The 16,806-nt window shown below is 36.3% G+C and overlaps 3 protein-coding genes across 4 annotated transcripts; 2 read left to right on the top strand and 1 right to left on the bottom strand.

Annotated features, from left to right (window-relative positions):
- Positions 1-3,351: 3,351 nt before the first annotated feature.
- Positions 3,352-8,025, top strand: LOC113310427 (serine/threonine-protein kinase D6PKL2-like). 2 transcript variants are annotated; one of them, XM_026559112.1, is made up of 4 exons: positions 3,352-3,468; positions 3,552-3,691; positions 4,357-6,637; positions 7,057-8,025. In XM_026559112.1, the coding sequence occupies exons 3-4, from the start codon at positions 4,590-4,592 to the stop codon at positions 7,916-7,918; spliced, it is 2,910 nt and encodes a 969-aa protein (XP_026414897.1). In that variant the 5' UTR covers positions 3,352-3,468; positions 3,552-3,691; positions 4,357-4,589; the 3' UTR covers positions 7,919-8,025. The 2 variants fall into 2 exon arrangements, with proteins under 2 accessions (XP_026414897.1, XP_026414896.1); XM_026559111.1 differs by having other exon boundaries at positions 3,354-3,475.
- A 199-nt stretch (positions 8,026-8,224) lies between these two features.
- Positions 8,225-9,994, top strand: LOC113310428 (putative low molecular weight protein-tyrosine-phosphatase slr0328). Its single transcript, XM_026559113.1, has 5 exons — positions 8,225-8,645; positions 8,734-8,869; positions 8,973-9,040; positions 9,142-9,228; positions 9,665-9,994. Exons 1-5 carry the CDS (start codon positions 8,472-8,474, stop codon positions 9,743-9,745), a joined length of 546 nt encoding a protein of 181 aa, XP_026414898.1. The 5' UTR covers positions 8,225-8,471; the 3' UTR covers positions 9,746-9,994.
- Positions 9,995-11,867: 1,873 nt separating this feature from the next.
- On the bottom strand, positions 11,868-15,642 carry LOC113314350 (histone deacetylase 9-like). The gene is made up of 14 exons (XM_026563147.1): positions 15,482-15,642; positions 15,171-15,283; positions 14,954-15,071; positions 14,659-14,733; positions 14,364-14,583; positions 14,191-14,254; positions 13,587-13,679; positions 13,374-13,482; positions 13,178-13,227; positions 13,002-13,092; positions 12,652-12,722; positions 12,399-12,497; positions 12,247-12,313; positions 11,868-12,114 (listed from the first exon to the last, which is right to left on the bottom strand). Exons 1-14 carry the CDS (start codon positions 15,516-15,518, stop codon positions 12,032-12,034), a joined length of 1,290 nt encoding a protein of 429 aa, XP_026418932.1. The 5' UTR covers positions 15,519-15,642; the 3' UTR covers positions 11,868-12,031.
- Positions 15,643-16,806: the final 1,164 nt, after the last annotated feature.

The raw sequence follows: 16,806 nt of genomic DNA, 5'->3' as shown, positions 1-16,806 counted from the left end.
TATATAACACCTAAAAACTTAAAAAAACAAAAATTGACATGACGTTATTAGTTTTATAATTATAAACCAGCAGGGGTTAGATTAGGTTTTTCTTTTGTATAAACTTTATTGGTTCGATTCTTGAGTTTGGCAGAAAAACAAACCAAATTGAACCATGCACGGGGCTGATGTTATATGTAAAAGTTAATTAGAAAAAATAGTAGAGTTACTCATGATAAGGCAGTCCATTTTTTTCTCACGTTTCCCTACAAAAATGGAAACAAAAACGACAACCTTCATCAACTTGCTTAGATCTAGTCCATTGGACACATTTTTAGTTTTTATGAATATTAGTTGTTTGTTTTTCAGTTTCGGTTTTATTTATGTTGTCTTCTTGTATGTGCCACCTTTTTTTTGTTGTTATCTAAGAGATTTTTTCCTTTTCTTTCAGTAGGACGATTTTACCTTCGCACTTTAGTAACGATCCTTTCAAATTCTTATGGTGTTTCGTGACTTGCTATTTTCGAATCATCAAGAACATCTGATAGGCACCGCTTTAAAATCTTATTCAAAACGCGTGATTTGTGGCATCTGTGTTAGTTTACAAGATTATTGGCAAAATACTCATTTCTTTTAGCATTTCTTTTAGCATTTCTTAGTAAAGAAGAAGACAATCAATTTAAATGGTTGTAGTTCATTCTGGATCACACCATCATTTCTCAATACTGCTTATCAAACAAATGGGATAACTTTCCGGTTCATAACTCTTTCTCTTCGCAATGTACTTACAATTGATATTGTCTTTTGTATTTGGGTTTTGATTATCTAGTATATTGTTTCATTTGATATTCTTATAAGCGGTCATGTAGTCACTATTTGAGTTAAATGAACGCGCATACCTTTTATTGGTCCTTATTGAATTGTATTTCTTATTATTATCAAAAAAATAAATAAACAAAATTGATAATATAACCAAGACTGGGTAAATGAAACTCACGTAAAAATGTAAAATTTGTAATAGCAGTCTTGAAGATTTCCCTTGTTACTAAGGATTGCAAATGGCATTGGTATAAGTGTTGCTATTTATCGTCCGACAATTGTTTTTTCTTTTTTCAGTTTCCTTTGATATAAATTTATGCATTGTATATATTTTTTAAAGCATGTTTTATGGGTCGTTGAATGTTTGGATACATCGAAGGAAAACTAGAACAAAAACAAAAAAAAAAACAAAAAAAGAAAACGGTGTACATCTGATAATAAGGTAGTTCACATGCTTTATAGATGTAGTTCAACTCATTGCTCGGAGAATAATAAGGTAGTCACATGCTTAGAGCCTAGAGATGTAGTCAAGGCCGGTCCGGAGGGGTAAGCAGGACAACCCCCACTTCGCGGCAACAAGGGGTGGGGACAACAACATACGTATTTTATTTTGGAGGTTTATGCTCAACAAAAAATACTCAAGGACCTATATGTAATTTATGCAAAATATAAGAATTAGAAGTTTGATATTGATAATTTGGAGAAGTTTTATACAGTTTCATTATATTGTTTTTGTGCTAAATAACCCTTAATTCACTGCATAATTTTTTTTCCTTATTATAATGATTGATGGTAAGGAATGGATGTTTTCAGTTTATCGGTAATTGAACTGTATTTATTTAGAATATAACATACACAGTTTTGTCTCCTATCTAGAAAAATATACTGCTTTAGCATACTTTTTGTTAGTATAAATGGTATTTTGGTGAGTTTTTCTAATTTAGCTCATTTTTTTTTTACAATTAGTTAAACTTTCTGAAGTATAATATTATTACTAAACACTACGTAACTAATACATGTCGTCAACAAAAAAAAATAAAAAACAAAATTGCGCGGCCTACAGTCGGCTAATCATATTTAGGTATCAACATTGTATATTTTTTTGAAGGGAAAAGTGAAAAGGATAGTAAACCCATACTGCGAATGATGTGAATATAATTAATTTTTATGTAAATTTTTTTGGAGGCAAAAAAAAAAATCGTTTCGGGACAAAAATTTCTCAGGAACGGGCCTGGATGTAGTTCAACTCATTGCTTGGAAGTTGGAACTTCTCCAAGCTACCATAGTGTTCCTGGCAGTTATTTCTCGGTGAGTATGGATTGTATGGATATAAAAGTCCGCAAAGAGAAAAACAAGATGTATTGGTTTTAAATAAAACTATAGAAAATTGTGTAACATGCGATTATTAGGACAGCATCCTATGGTAGGGTTTAGTAACATAGACATCGGCATCAACCAAAAACTCATATATCTGAAAATTACTAAATAATCCTTGCCAAACACCTGTTGATGGCTGACAATTAGGTTTGTTTGTAGCTCTAGGGCAAAGACAACCATGAATCGCCAACCATCTTTTCCGAAGATGGCAGGATGATGGACACTGACACTTGCCCTCATTAATTATCTCTTGTCCAAAAGATTTCCATCCCTTTTATATTCATAAAATATTTCATCATTTTTTTCTATTTTTGCTACAATCCATATTTATTTATTTTTTTTGGCGCCAGCAAATTCACTAAATCTTATATAAATAATCATGATTTTATTTTCTTTCTATAACTCGAAGAAACTATAATATTTTGCATCTTCTTTGAAAAATGTATTTGTTCACCTTTAATTTAAATTTCTTTGTTGAGGACACCAGAACAATAATACACTTTGTTCATAGACTATAAACATAATTTAATCATGATTTGTGTTAAACGAAGTACAAACACTCCCTTTTCGAAGTGAATTAAAGAAATCTTCCATTCTGTTAGAACATTTTAATATGCACAATTGGGTTGTTGAAGAAAAAAAGTGGTGAAAAGCCTCGGTTGGTGGCTTTAATATGATTATTAAATAATTTTACTTTGCTTAACAGAAACATAAAACAGTCTCGAGGTAGTTAGGAATGGTTTAGCTATCATCATATGATTCATATCTATAAGATTAGAATAGCACCCTATAGTCAAAACAGTGACCACCCTTAACTACAATCTTTTCCTTTTCCATCCCAAAAAGAGTGATTCCATGTTACATAAAGGCAATTCTCATCAATATGATTGCGAGGCTTAAGCTTAACAACCAACTAATCCGTTTATAAAGTAATTTAGTACTAAGTATTATCATCAACACCACTAATCACCCAACGGCGCCAATGCTTGACATTAAAAATCAAGAACTCATTTTGAAAATAAATAAAATAAATAATTTATCCTTTTTTCATTTGTTGTTGTGAAATGGCAGTGGCTGTAATAATAGGTCCAAAACAAGGGTGCATATAGACAGAAGATCCAACGTATTAGTGATTCTACTAAAGTGCGTCGAATGTGCACAATGAAACATTTACACAGGGTCACTCACTGTTTCTGTAATTTGTATCATAAAAAATACTCAAGGTTGCGTACTTTAGCGCTCCCTCTCTATCTCTCTATCCGCCATTTCGTTCGTTCATCCTCATCAGAAAAAGTAAACAGTAAGAAATTTCTCGTGATTTGTGTCTGCTTCTCACCGTCTTCCCGTGCCCTAATCTTTTTTTTCTTGTCCTCCAGATCTCTTTGATAAACCCTAGATTTACTTCAACCTCCACAGCATAATCCCTGTCTCAACTTTGATTTCTCGTTTATTGTTTCCCCGAAGAACTAATTATTGGATCTGGACTGAAGGTTTTGGTGGTCTGTAAGCGATTCAGGTAGTGTTTTGATTTTATTTTGTCGATCTATTGTTTGAATAGTGCTGTGTTGAGCTACTCCCTAGTAGTATAGGTTTCAGTTTAGTTTCTTAATCTCCGTGTTTTTCAAACCTAATGGTATAGGTTTTAGTTTAGTTATCTTTCAGACTCATGAGTTTGTTTTTTTTCCTTCCCTTTCTAAGTTTGGCGGTTTTGTTGTTCAATGCATCTTGTTCCAGATGTAGTAGTATGAATCTGATAGCTACCTATCATTATTTTTATTTTAAATTTTTTTTTTTCTTTGGGTTTTGACGGTGAAATATATTTTTTTTTTCATTTTCTGTTTGCCTTTATTTGATCGATCTTGAGTGATAAAATGAAAATAAGCTGAGTTTACTTGTCAAGATTGTCTTACTGGTGCCCCAAAAATAGCATAAGCCCCATTGCAGTTCTTGTTGCGTTCAACTCCATTGCCCAGTTGTTGTAAAATTAAGTGAACCTATCTTATTTCTGTTCTATGGGGTAAACAAAATTAAGATGAAACAGACAACTCATTATGTAAAAAACACATTTACTTATCCCTCCCTTATAACATAACTTTAGAAGAGCAATAAATGTTCTTATTAATAAAAGTGAAAATTTCTTACACAAGCCATTTGTATTCTGAAACTCGGTGATCATTGCAGGACATAAAAGTGAAATACTGAAGCTTGGCAATGGAGTTATACAAGCCGTTCAATTTGCGATAAATTATGTTTGGGGAAAGCTATATGCCCAGGATGATGTGTTTTCTGGCTTGTGTACTTTTATATCACCAAAAGGCTTCTTCAGAAATGGGTTAATGTTAACTTTCCTTGCATATTCCATCTTCTGTTGTGTTGTTGTATAATATTGAGTTTAGGGAAAGCTAAAAAATTACATGATGGGTTCACTTTCCGGAGCTTGTGAAATTGTTGAGTCGAAGGATGAACTTGATTTTGGTCAAAGGTATAAAGGGATCAACCTGCTACCTTCTGGATCTAGAATTGATGAGAAAGCTGGAAAGCTTCCAATGCTGAAAACAGGACGTAATTATGCATTGGAAGATGATCTTAATCAGCTTTTTGAAGCTATCAACCTCAGGTCTGCTGGTAAGGGTCTGAGTCATCCTCACCAATCAGATAGGGGAACAGCAAGCAATAATGCTTCAAAGAAGCCAATTAGAGTAGGTTCACTTCATCCATCAGGGATTGGAATTTCAGAATCTGTGACTTTGAAGCAGGCACTTAGACGGCTATGCGTTTCTCATGCATCTGAACAGGCTGCCATGAAGCGATTAGCGATGCCAATTGGTTCTCCAAGGATCTCAGAAGCCGGAGCTATCAAGAAGCTATACAGGGCAGTGGTTAGTGAGGCAAGTGAATCAGGTCTTCCCTTGGATGAAGGTAAAGGGAGTTTGTTAGAGATCTCTATGCTGCCTGAAAAGAAGACTGCTGCAAAATCCCTGCAAAATTTATCAGAATCCTTGCAAGTGTCAGGGGCTAAGTCTCCCGTCACAAGTGCTCGCTCTCCCAGATTCATGTTATCAAATGCTACAATGCCTTGTAGGGCCAAAACACCTACGCGGAGTGAGATTCTTCACGAGTCAACAGAAGCTGTACATGAGGTACCAACTCCAAAGTTGGGGGGAAAATCCGTGCAAGTGTCCAGGACCAAGTCACCAACCTCAAGCTCCCGCCCGTCTCCCAGATTAGTAGCAGCTCCAACATCGACAAAGGTAGGTGCCAAAATACATCCACCAAATGAGATTTCTCCTGAAGTTGGAGGTGAGAAATCTACTCCGAAGCTTGTGGAAAAGGGAAAATGCAGAAGTACGCAGTGTCTACCAAATTCAAATACCATCAAGGAAGTTCTAGAGGTAGATGAGGTTTCCACTCCTAAATTTGGGAATAAAACCTCAGGACTTGACCTAGTGCCAAAAAGCAGGCGAGATCCTACTTCATCTTCATCCAGCTCATACTTGGGTAGTAAAGTAGGCAAATCAGTTACCACCAGAACACGTACTATCAAGCCAGTTTTTAGACATAAGAGTATTGCTAAGAAAAGAGTTAAACAAGATTTGGTTTCTGGATCCAACAGTTCTAATATATGTAATGAAGCTAATGAGGAAAATTATGTCCCTAGTAGTAAAACGGTGAAAAGGAAAGTAAAGAAAGATTCAGCTTCTGCATCCAGCAGTTCTGGAATTCACAATGAGGCCAAAAATGAGGATCTGCTTCCTAGTACAAGTAAATTAGTCTGTCAGACCCACATTTTTGGTAAGAAGAATGCAAGAAAGGAATCCGCTTCTCCGGCATCAAGTAGTAAAGGTGTAAGTGTTGAAGTCAATTCAAGTAATGTAAATTGTGGTGAAAGTAAATCAGCTGTCAGTTCAAGTAGCCATAAAATGGGAACTGCCGGTGTTAAGGTGACTAAGAACTCAAGATCTAGAGGAAAGGGGGAGTTTTCTCAGAGCTCAAGCAGCATTGGTGAGTACAGCAGTAGCACTAGCATCAGTGAGGAAAGCAGTTTAAGTGGGTCAAGTTTTAGTGGCAGTAGGCCTCATATGTCAAAAGATCTGAGATGGGATGCCATCCACCATGTTGAAGCACGGTATGGTAGCATAGGGCTGAGGCATTTCAAGTTGCTTAAGCGGCTAGGTTGTGGAGACATTGGAACTGTTTATCTCGCAGAGTTAAGTGGGACAAAGTGTCCATTTGCTTTGAAGGTTATGGACAATGAGTTTATAGCTGCTAGGAAGAAAATGCCGAGGGCTCATACTGAAAGAGAGATTTTGCAAATGCTGGATCATCCTTTTCTTCCTACGTTATTTGCTCATTTTACTACGGAGAAGTTTTCGTGTTTAGTTATGGAGTACTGTCCAGGTGGAGATCTTCATGTTCTCCGGCAGAAGCAGCCAACCAGGTGTTTCTCCGAACAAGCAGCTAGGTACGGTATCTCTCGCTTCCACCTTTGGCATGGTTTAAAACCCTATCTATACCATTTTATTATCATGAAACATTTTTGATCGAATTCACTGATATAACCAATCAATGGACATAGGCATACAGTATACTGAACTTCTAAAAGATAATGATAACTAGTCAATGGACTTGGGCATATACAGATAATGATAACCAGTCAATGGACTTAGGCATTCATGATTCCATGTGTTGCAAGTAGCTGTTATCTGGGTTCTCTCCCTTCTGATGCCAGTATTATCTTAGAGATGATGATTTTAAACACGATTGACTAAGGGGATAAGAACTAAGAGAACATATACAACTGAACTCTTTTTTATGGTTTTCAATCTCAGTTCATAATTTATTTATTTTCCTGGACTAATTCAACCTCATCATTCCCTGCAGGTTTTATGTTGCGGAAGTTCTCCTTGCGTTAGAATACCTACACATGCTTGGGGTCATATACAGGGACCTGAAACCAGAAAATATTCTTGTCCGCGAAGATGGTCACATCATGCTATCTGACTTCGACTTATCTCTCAGATGCTCCGTCAGTCCGATGCTCCTTCAATCAGCTTCAGTAGTTGTGGAGCCAGCCCAAAATGCTGCAGGTCCATGCACAGAATCCAGCTGCATTGATCCTATCTGTCTCCATCCATCCTGGGTCCAAGGGGGTTGCTTCACCCCAAGGCTTAATGGTGCAGGAAAAACCAGAAAACAAAAGTCAGACCTTGCAGCACAAGTAACCCCGCTTCCACAGCTCGTGGCAGAGCCAACAAGTGCACGCTCGAACTCTTTTGTCGGTACTCACGAATATTTAGCTCCGGAGATTATTGAAGGAAAGGGTCATGGGAGTTCTGTTGATTGGTGGACGTTTGGTATATTCCTTTATGAGCTTATATATGGGAAGACGCCTTTCAAGGGATCTGGAAATGAGGATACTTTGTGCAATGTAGTGTCAGAGAGTCTCAAGTTCCCCGAATGCCCACTTGTTAGTTTCCAGGCAAGGGATTTGATTAGAGGTTTGTTAGTAAAGGATCCAGAGAACAGGTTAGGGTCTGAAAAAGGGGCAACAGAGATAAAACAGCACCCTTTCTTCGACGGACTGAACTGGGCATTGATTCGATGTGCTGTCCCACCAGAGTTGCCGGGATTTTGTGATCCTGTACTTGCAGCAGCAGCTGCTGCAGCGGCTTTTCAGAATGACGATAGCAAATGTATTGAGTTTAAAACTAATGGAGAGCATCTTGAGTTTGAGCTATTCTAGCAAAACCCTCTCTTACAAGTGTTCCGCTTGTGTACTATTAATGTCTCTCTGTAACTTGTATTGGTTCTTATATAATGTAAATGTAGTTATAAAATTGCTTAATTCAAGCTCAGTGTGATATAACAAACTCAATAATCCAGGGGCATGTAACATCCAGCAGTTAGGGAGCTTAGAACTCAGGGGGTAGGTAACCACCAGCTACAGCAACTAAGGTTTCATCAGCCCGAATGAATGGAGAATAATGTTTGGACGACTAATCTTATCTATCCTTGTGTCTTGGCTGGAGATGATATATTGCCTCCAAAAGTCTCTCCCAAAACTGGGAAGGTGGAGAACCGAGTGCAGTCATGGGATTGTGTACTAATAGAGTGATAACAACATCGCGTATTTACAAAATTGCCATCATGTCCCTTCTCGAACTCCACTTTTCCTGAAGTCCCAATTTATCATCTCTCCCAAAGTCTCGTACCCTTCTTTTTCTCTCGATTTTCATCACAAACGAATTAAATTTTCGTTTTCTACCTCCAGTGATTCTCCAGTTGTAACAGCATCAATGGCTTCATCACCTTCTTCAACAGAACTTAAGCCCTTTTCAGTTCTCTTTGTATGTTTAGGTAATATCTGTAGAAGTCCAGCAGCTGAAGGAGTCTTCACTGATATGGTCCAGAAAAGAGGCGTTGAATCAAAATTTAAGATTGATTCTGCTGGTACAATTGGCTATCACGAGGTAAATATCATTAAAAGTTGGTTAAATTCGTTTTGGTTGCTGTCTGATTATAGAATTTGACCTCGTTCTTCTTATTAAACCCTTCAAGGGTAATCCAGCAGACCCACGGATGAGATCTGCTTCTAAACGTCGTGGGATTGAGGTTACTTCTAGGTCCAGACCAATTAGACCATCTGATTTCAGGGATTTTGATCTTATCCTTGCAATGGATATGCAAAACAAAGGTAAATTTACACTAGAGATTATGTATTTCTGAGTAGAATTTTATAAATCAGTGGTTAATTTTAGTTTTTGTTATCTGATTATGATTTCAATTATGATAACTAGATGATATATTGGGTGCACTTGAGAGGTGGAAATTTAAAGAGACTCTTCCTGATGATGCTCATAAGAAGGTTATATTTGGAACTCCTGAAGATTTTGTATTTGAATTCAAATTTTGTAGTTGGCTTGGTTTGAATGTCACTGACTAGAGTTCATGTTGTTGGTGTTGCAGGTTAAGTTAATGTGCTCATACTGCAAGAAGCATAATGAGAAAGAAGTACCAGATCCTTATTATGGTGGACCACAAGGTTTTGAGAAGGTAAAATATTTGAATTTGGATTCATATCTGGTTGATCTTTGGATTGTAGTCTTCTGTGCTTAGATGATTCAGAAATTCAGATTTTGGTCTGTTCGGTTTTAAAATTTGATTTTGACTGGACAAAGAAATAAACAGTGCTACTGTACCAGTCTCGTTGATACTAGGCTAATTAGTGATTGAAATTTCTAAACACGCGGCTTAGTAAGGCAAAGTTGGCCGTATGTGGAACACTCATCTGTCAGTTAACCTGGTGCTGCCTTGCTGAGTACGAGTTGTGTCCAACATACACCAGCAATTTTCAGCGAAGTTGGCCCAATGGGAAACTCGGCCGTTTCGAGTTAGCAATTTTATGCAAAGAATTACTATCTATGGCGTTCATTTTCTTATGGTTTGATTTTATTATAAATTTATAATATCAGTGCATCTGTTCTTGCAGGTCCTAGATTTGCTAGAAGATGCTTGTGAATCGTTACTTGACAGCATTCTTACAGAGAACAGTCTAATTTCTGATTCATAGGACCCCAAATTACATGTTAATGACGGAAATATCTTGTAAGTTTAATAATTAGAGAATTTCATTTCTGTGAAATCAAAGACTGGGAACTCTGATGAACCTGATGAGGGACAACATTCATTTAGATGATGATTATGAAATTTTTACTGGTTCCCATCATGTTATAATCCATCCGTATTCTACATGCTATTTTGGTTATGAATATGGTCTCCATCATGTATAATCCCATTTCTATTAGCGAGTTCATTATTATTATTTTTTTCGATTTTTCCAAATGGTTGGTTTTTTGGTTTGTTATAATTAATAATATAATATACACAGAAGAAAATAAGTTATCAACTAGGGCTGCATGCACCATCACACTGGCATAGGCTACATCATTCATGATCAGAAAGCTGATCTGTTTGAAAATATAATCCAAGGGTTAAAAAATATAACGAGGAAAAGTTGCCTCAAAAGGGCTAATACAATGCAACTGTAAGCTCATCCGTCTGAAAATATTAATCGAAAAAAAAATGTTCCCTTAAAAGGGCTAACACAATGCAACTGTAATTCCTCACAATGTCTAACAGCTTCTCCAACCGTGAATATGGATGTTTCCTACCAGACATCATTTTTAAGACATCCTCTAGGTATAAAATCCTAAATATTAGGAGAAAATAAATTTTATCTCCAACCCATAAAGTGTTATATCCTTCTTTTAGAACGCGAAATTGGGGATAAAAACACTAATTGGGGGATAGAGGAAAAGATAAAAACTGGATCCAAATATCAAATCAGGGTCACCCCTTATCTAAGTATTTTTTAAATCATAATTATGATTTAAAAGGGAAGAGAAAATTTAGAGTTCGAAAGGGAGTGGGGAAAACTCTAATTTGAAAGGGAGTGGGATAAATGGGGGATATGATTTTGTTTTTTGATTTTAAGTTTTTTGATTTTTATTTTGAGCAAAGGGTATTTTAGTATTTTCATAAAAAAACACCCCTTAGCACACACCATGGGTTAGGGGAAGTAATTTATATCCCCCAATTAGTTTTTTATCCCCCAATTTCGCGTTCTTCTTTTACTTATTTGTAGGTATATAATTGGTTAAAATTATTTCCATTTTTGTTTTTAATGATTTTTATTAGTAAAAGTGTGATTAGGATGGGAAGACATCCTCTAAGTAAATGTCTAAAATTAGAGGTTTACCTAGAGGATGTCTAACTTTTTTTTCCCATATCATCCACACATCAATGGGATGGAAATGATTTTATAAAAATGATTGTGTTTACTATGTGGATGAAGACTTTTTTCTTCATACACATTCCATTGGAGAAGCTCTAATACTCTTATGCAATGTAACTGTAATTCCTTAAAAGGGTATGAATAATTATGCAGTGGATACAAGCACCCATTCTGTGGCACTGTTGGAATTTATACAGGGTAAGTTGGAACCACAAAATAAATACAACTGAATACCTTAATTTATAATCAACCTGGGTATACTAGTTTAGCGCATTACTGTCTACAAAGTGGAGAACCTACGGTCGAACCTCGATAAATGAATGCTCTCGGGACCAAGAAAAAATATTCGTTTAGCGAGGTTATTCATTTATCGATAAACGAATATTTATTCATTTAGACAATATTTTCTTAATTAAGAAGTTAAATTGTATAGGAGAAAATGTACAAGTAACTGGTGTCATTTCTAATTTACGTTATAGAAATGTGATGGACGTTGAACATCTTTTGAACTATCCTAACGAGAATGATGCAGCTATGGAGTCTCCAACAGACGAAGAAATTATTGAGTCAGTAATGATAATAAGAATGATCCTGAACCAGATGATAGTAGCGTCGTACCAAATGTGTCATCTAAAGATGCTTTTCAAGCTATGGTCACATTAAAAAATTACTTGCTACAACACGAGCAAAATATTCCAGAAATTGTGCAAGCATTGCATACAATTAAGGATACAATGCATTCTGGTTTGGGTGGAAGAAAAAGACAATCAACCATAGATGATTTTTTTTTGAGTTCATTCCTACATATATTTTTATGTAAAATTTTCTGATTACGTATTTTGGTTTATTTTTATATTTTTTATGTATAATTCAGTAATTATTCGTTTATATTTCTATAGGGCCTTTAAGGATCCAACTTTTTTTATTCATTAATGCATCAAGCGAGGTTATTCATTTATCACCTTGGCCCAAATCGGGACCGAAGAAAATTATTCATTTATCGAACATTCATTTATCGAGGTTCGACTGTACTCTAATAGGATAGCGGAAATATGTGAAACTTCATACATCATCTGGGTTATCATTGTCGTTATCACCTTCGTAATACTCATCATCCCGTTGAATTTGCTTGTCTTGAGTGTGTTCTGCAACATTATCCAAGAAATTAAAGACCCAGCGCCCAAGTGCAGCATTAACTTCTCACTTGTAGAACACACAAGTAACAAAATATATTTTAAGAAAAAAATGTTATTCAAGATCTGTGAAACTTCACTTACGATCGACCCGCTCATCAGGATTCTGTCCATCTTCGTCAAAATCTGGGATGTAAAAATCCGGTGGAACCTAAAAATACAAAATCCATTACCTTGGGCCATAAACAAATTACAAACTGCTAAACCAAGAGTCAGTGTGTGGTCATGCAACTTACCTCATGCATCTGCACACCTGGAGCATGTTGGATGCTGCGCAGGCTTTCCATCACTTGCATTTTGATTGTACTAATATATGATTTGCTATTTAAGTTTTCCTGTGCCAGTAACAAAAACAAATTACAAATTAGAATGTATGTGCCATATTTATAACTGTAATAACTAAACTTCAAATACGAAAGCCCAATTTTCCTGGTTATTTAAAACGAAAGAATGGAGAAACACGAATGAAAGTAATGGATCTCCCCATACTATTTGCCCGTGCGGGATCTTCAATGAATAATCTGGACCGAAATATTTGATATAATCATTATCTGGAATTTCTGCAAGAAAACAACATATGCAACCAACGTTTCAGAATCCAACTGTGACCAGACAATAGATATTGTCAATGAGTGCAATGAGAAAACAATCTTGGAATGTAGGGACATATAGCTTTGATAGCTACCATATGAAAGGCCAGAGAGCAAGGCGCAACCATTTCACAACTGTTAATGAAATTGTGAACAAGAATTTTCCCTTTTCCTAAATAAAAAAATACAATCATAATAAGTCAATTTCAAATTGACTATGCTATATTGCTATCAACATCTGTAATATACCATTAGGGAGCTCCGCATCCAATAGAACCCCAGTTTCAACAGTCCAGCAACGAGCTACATTCTCCTTTGTATATCCACCACCTCCAGTAACCTGAGATAAGTCAAATTCATAGCCCACTCTCATTTTTCCAACATATTATAATTATTAACTAGCAACTTATGAATGACAGATGTACCAATAGGGGTATGTTAAATTTCTTCACGAATTTTACACATTCAGCATGCCCTGTTGGAAAACAAAAAGATGTTATTGAGCAATAAAGTTATCAAGAAAAACTGGGTATGCTGAAGCATTAAGAAAAAAGCAAAAATAAATAAATAACTCTTTTGAGTTGGAGTGAATTGAAAGTAGATAATTTACTAGACTAGCACCATCAATGGAGAGGTTGAAGCAGCCCAAGCGATCCCCGGCAAGTGAATCTGCCCCACACTGGAGGACAATAGCACCTGGCTGATATGTCTCAACTACTTTATCAATAATCTGCACCATTAAAAGGCTGTCAAGGAAAATTCACTGCTGAACCCACAATGTAAATTACTATCACATAAGAACCTCGAGATCATGTATTTTGTATCACATCTTACTATCTTGAAAAGTCGATTAAAGCTGGAGTCATCTATTCCATCTTTGAGTGGGACATTTATCGCATAGTACTTCCCTTCTCTTTCTCCTATTTCCTTTAAAACAAAAAAGAGGCACAGTGAATCTCAGTGTTATTTGAATGAGCTGGAAAATGATTAATGCAAAGCAGTGAGTTATAAAAACAGAAATGGTTCCAAAATAGAAATTCAAAATAATTAACATATGTCAACGCTAATAAGCATAAGAATATCAACAAAAAACTGAAAGCAATACTCTGATAGGTTGATTTCAAGCATATGAAGGCATTCAGTAATTAAGTTTGGGCACAAAATTGTGCGCATGATTACATTCTGTAAAAAACAAATGTGTTATTTGATCTGGTTGGAAAACTCAGATATCAAATTTACCTGAAGGTGCATAATTTTTGTCTTTACAAACCATATTGACTACCAATTACTCTATGCTCAAACTGTCAGACAAAAGACTCAAGATGCGACCATCAAACAAGGAGTCTTAACATTGTGGAGCTCAATATGTAGCCATGCCAAACTAAATCTGTGATGTTTGGTAATTGATCATTGAAAAAAATGAGGAACAAAAGTTCACCTTAACATCACCTGTTCCAGGAAAGAACAGATCCCCATATTTGTGAAAGCTAACGGTCATCACCCTGTTAAATATCCATAAATAACACATACTTTATAATCACCGAGACAAATGTTAATGTTTGCTAATATTTCAACTCAGTGAGAAATGAAAAAAAAGACTGTCTACTCTACCTATCAGTGAAATAGAATGCCTCCTCCACTCCATCGCCATGATGCACATCGATATCAATGTACAGAACCCGGGCATGATATTTGAGAAGCTCCAGAATCCCCAAAACTAAGTCATTAATGTAACAAAAGCCAGATGCTGAACACTTCTTTGCATGGTGCAGACCACCAGCCCAATTTATAGCAATATCACACAGCTTATTGTTCAGTCTACGTGCAGCATCTGATTACAATAACATACAACGGTTAAGCTCCATTTAACATGCGATAGTACGAACAAGGTGGCAGACGCTCTTACCTAGTGTTCCACCAGCATAAATTTGACAGAACTCGAACAAGTTCTCAAAGACTGGGCAATCTTCGCCAAGATTATCTATAGAAAATCAAGAAACATTTTTTTATAAGACCCCAACTGTCAAACTTATGCTACTTCAAAGTAGCTAATAAGGCTTGTTCTTGAAAATCTCCAGGGAACTAGAATTTACATGATATGTTTGTGGGCTTATTTTGTTACCTTCTTTAGAAAAGTTGGAAAGGACCGAAACAACGAAAAAGAGAAAACTAGAAAAAGTGAACATTCTTAAATACCATACATTTTGCCAAATCATTCAAGTATAAATCTTGAGTGTCCGGAGTAATCCGATGCAAAAACTCCACATAATCTGCCGAGTGAAACTGAGCAAGCTCCACAGGATAAGCCTTGTGAGGCCTCTACAATTGCAAACACAAAATAGCAGTAAATATTTCAAAACTAAAAATCCTGTAATACCAAGAAAAATAATGGTTAGGTTTTCAGATTATTATACTAACATAGATCTCCATTTTCTTGTGCAAGTCGTAAGACAGAACAAGATGATGCGTCATACAAAGACGATGCGGCTTCATTGGATGATTTGGCCCGAAATAAACACTGCCCACATCTCCTGCATAAAAAATTCCCTCCTTGCTAGATAAAATTTTCCTAAAAACCTAACTTAAACGTAAACCTTTTACACATTTAAGCAATACCCATAGCATGATTACTACTTTGTGCAACTAATTCAATGTTTAAGCATAAACCCTAAAGTAAACATAACTAGGGTTTCTAAAGAAGTATAAGTGTAGACAGAGATGATACATACCGTCATAGAAGTAGGAAATCCTGTCCTTGGAGCGCATAATGGCCGCGGAGAGATTATACCTGGTATTGAAATTTCTTCATGCAATTAGACGCTTCAGAATTCAATCTCCCTAGAGTCTTCTTCTTCTTTAAGGGTTTTATGTGTTTTAGGCCTGTGGAAAAAAAACAGAAATTTGGCAGGAGATTTTTAACAGGGTGGTCAATTACCAAAAGTGGGGATGAGCAACGGGTAAATCCGTGGATTTGGTGCCACCCATATCGGGTCCACGGATGGGCGGATTTTTTTTTTTTTTTGTGAAGCATGCAATTAATTGAAAGGATATTAGTTTACAATTTGTCGTGACGGAATCATGAGATAGAATTTGATTAACGAAAGATGGGATTGCGTGGTCCCATATTTTGGTTGATAAACTCCCTGTTTGACTTCCATCTGCCGCATGATTGGCTAACTCGCCCGCCGCTTGATTTCCTTCCATGTAGTTATGATGAATAGCAGCCTGCGGTATCTGTCGAAATCTGATTTTTATTTCCTCAATCATCCCTGATATGTTCCAAGGTGAGGGTAGATGAAGTGATGAAACACAAAAGGTTCTCTGAATCGGTTTCAAAGAGAACTCTTGGTCATTGCCTTTTTGTTGCTGTTCTAGATGCTAATAGCAGAGCCCAAGTTTCTGCAGTTAGGGTCGTCGTAATTTCTAGTGGCTGAGCTAGAGCCAACAAAGTTCGTGCTTCAGAATCTCTGCGTATGAACCCTTCCCCCGCAAATTCTGGGTGACCCCTGGCTGCTCCAACTGTGTTAATCTTAATCCAGTTGATGTTCGGAATGGACCATCCTACAGATATTGTTGATATCCTTTTGTCTCTCGTTGGGTGGTTAAATATCAGTGCATCTCCTGGTATGATTGGTGGTGAAGAGTGTAGTGCCCCGTAGAATTCTGAATGCAGATGCATCTCTAAAGCTGTATTAAAAAAATTATTTAAGTAAGATGAAAGCAAACGAATAAAAATATTATTTAATTAATGATTTCTATCGTCACAACTCATCCTAAGATAAATACCTTTAGGGTTAATTCCTATGGATGGACAAGAAGTTTTTTCATTTTGCTCTCATTATGGACTCAACAAACATGAAAAACAGATGGCCAACCAACAAATTTGTTGGTTTGTTCATTGCGGACCAGCATGAGAGTCTCGTATAGATCCTCGCGGGTGAAGAAAAACCGCGCGGACTGTGATAACCCGTCAATGGTTATATCTCAATCCAGCCATCCAACGGCTCTTACTCTTTTCGTTATAAATTCAATACCATTTTTTTCCTTGTATTTC

This window comes from Papaver somniferum, chromosome 9, assembly GCF_003573695.1.
Source record: "Papaver somniferum cultivar HN1 chromosome 9, ASM357369v1, whole genome shotgun sequence".
Classification (NCBI taxonomy): Eukaryota; Viridiplantae; Streptophyta; class Magnoliopsida; order Ranunculales; family Papaveraceae; genus Papaver; species Papaver somniferum.
The sequence above is the reverse complement of the archived record's forward strand: the minus strand, read 5'-3'. Positions and strand labels throughout refer to the sequence as shown.

Coding starts and splice junctions, on each gene's coding strand:
- LOC113310427 (XM_026559112.1), top strand. CDS start 4,590: ATGATGGGTTCACTTTCCGGAGCTTGTGAAATTGTTGAGTCGAAGGAT. Junction 6,638..7,056: donor TTCTCCGAACAAGCAGCTAG/GTACGGTATCTC, acceptor CATTCCCTGCAG/GTTTTATGTTGCGGAAGTTC.
- LOC113310428 (XM_026559113.1), top strand. CDS start 8,472: ATGGCTTCATCACCTTCTTCAACAGAACTTAAGCCCTTTTCAGTTCTC. Junction 8,870..8,972: donor AATGGATATGCAAAACAAAG/GTAAATTTACAC, acceptor TATGATAACTAG/ATGATATATTGGGTGCACTT. Junction 9,041..9,141: donor CTGATGATGCTCATAAGAAG/GTTATATTTGGA, acceptor TTGGTGTTGCAG/GTTAAGTTAATGTGCTCATA.
- LOC113314350 (XM_026563147.1), bottom strand. CDS start 15,518: ATGCGCTCCAAGGACAGGATTTCCTACTTCTATGACG. Junction 14,584..14,658: donor TTATGCTGGTGGAACACTAG/GTAAGAGCGTCT, acceptor TATTGTAATCAG/ATGCTGCACGTAGACTGAAC. Junction 13,228..13,373: donor CTTCAACCTCTCCATTGATG/GTGCTAGTCTAG, acceptor GTTTTCCAACAG/GGCATGCTGAATGTGTAAAA.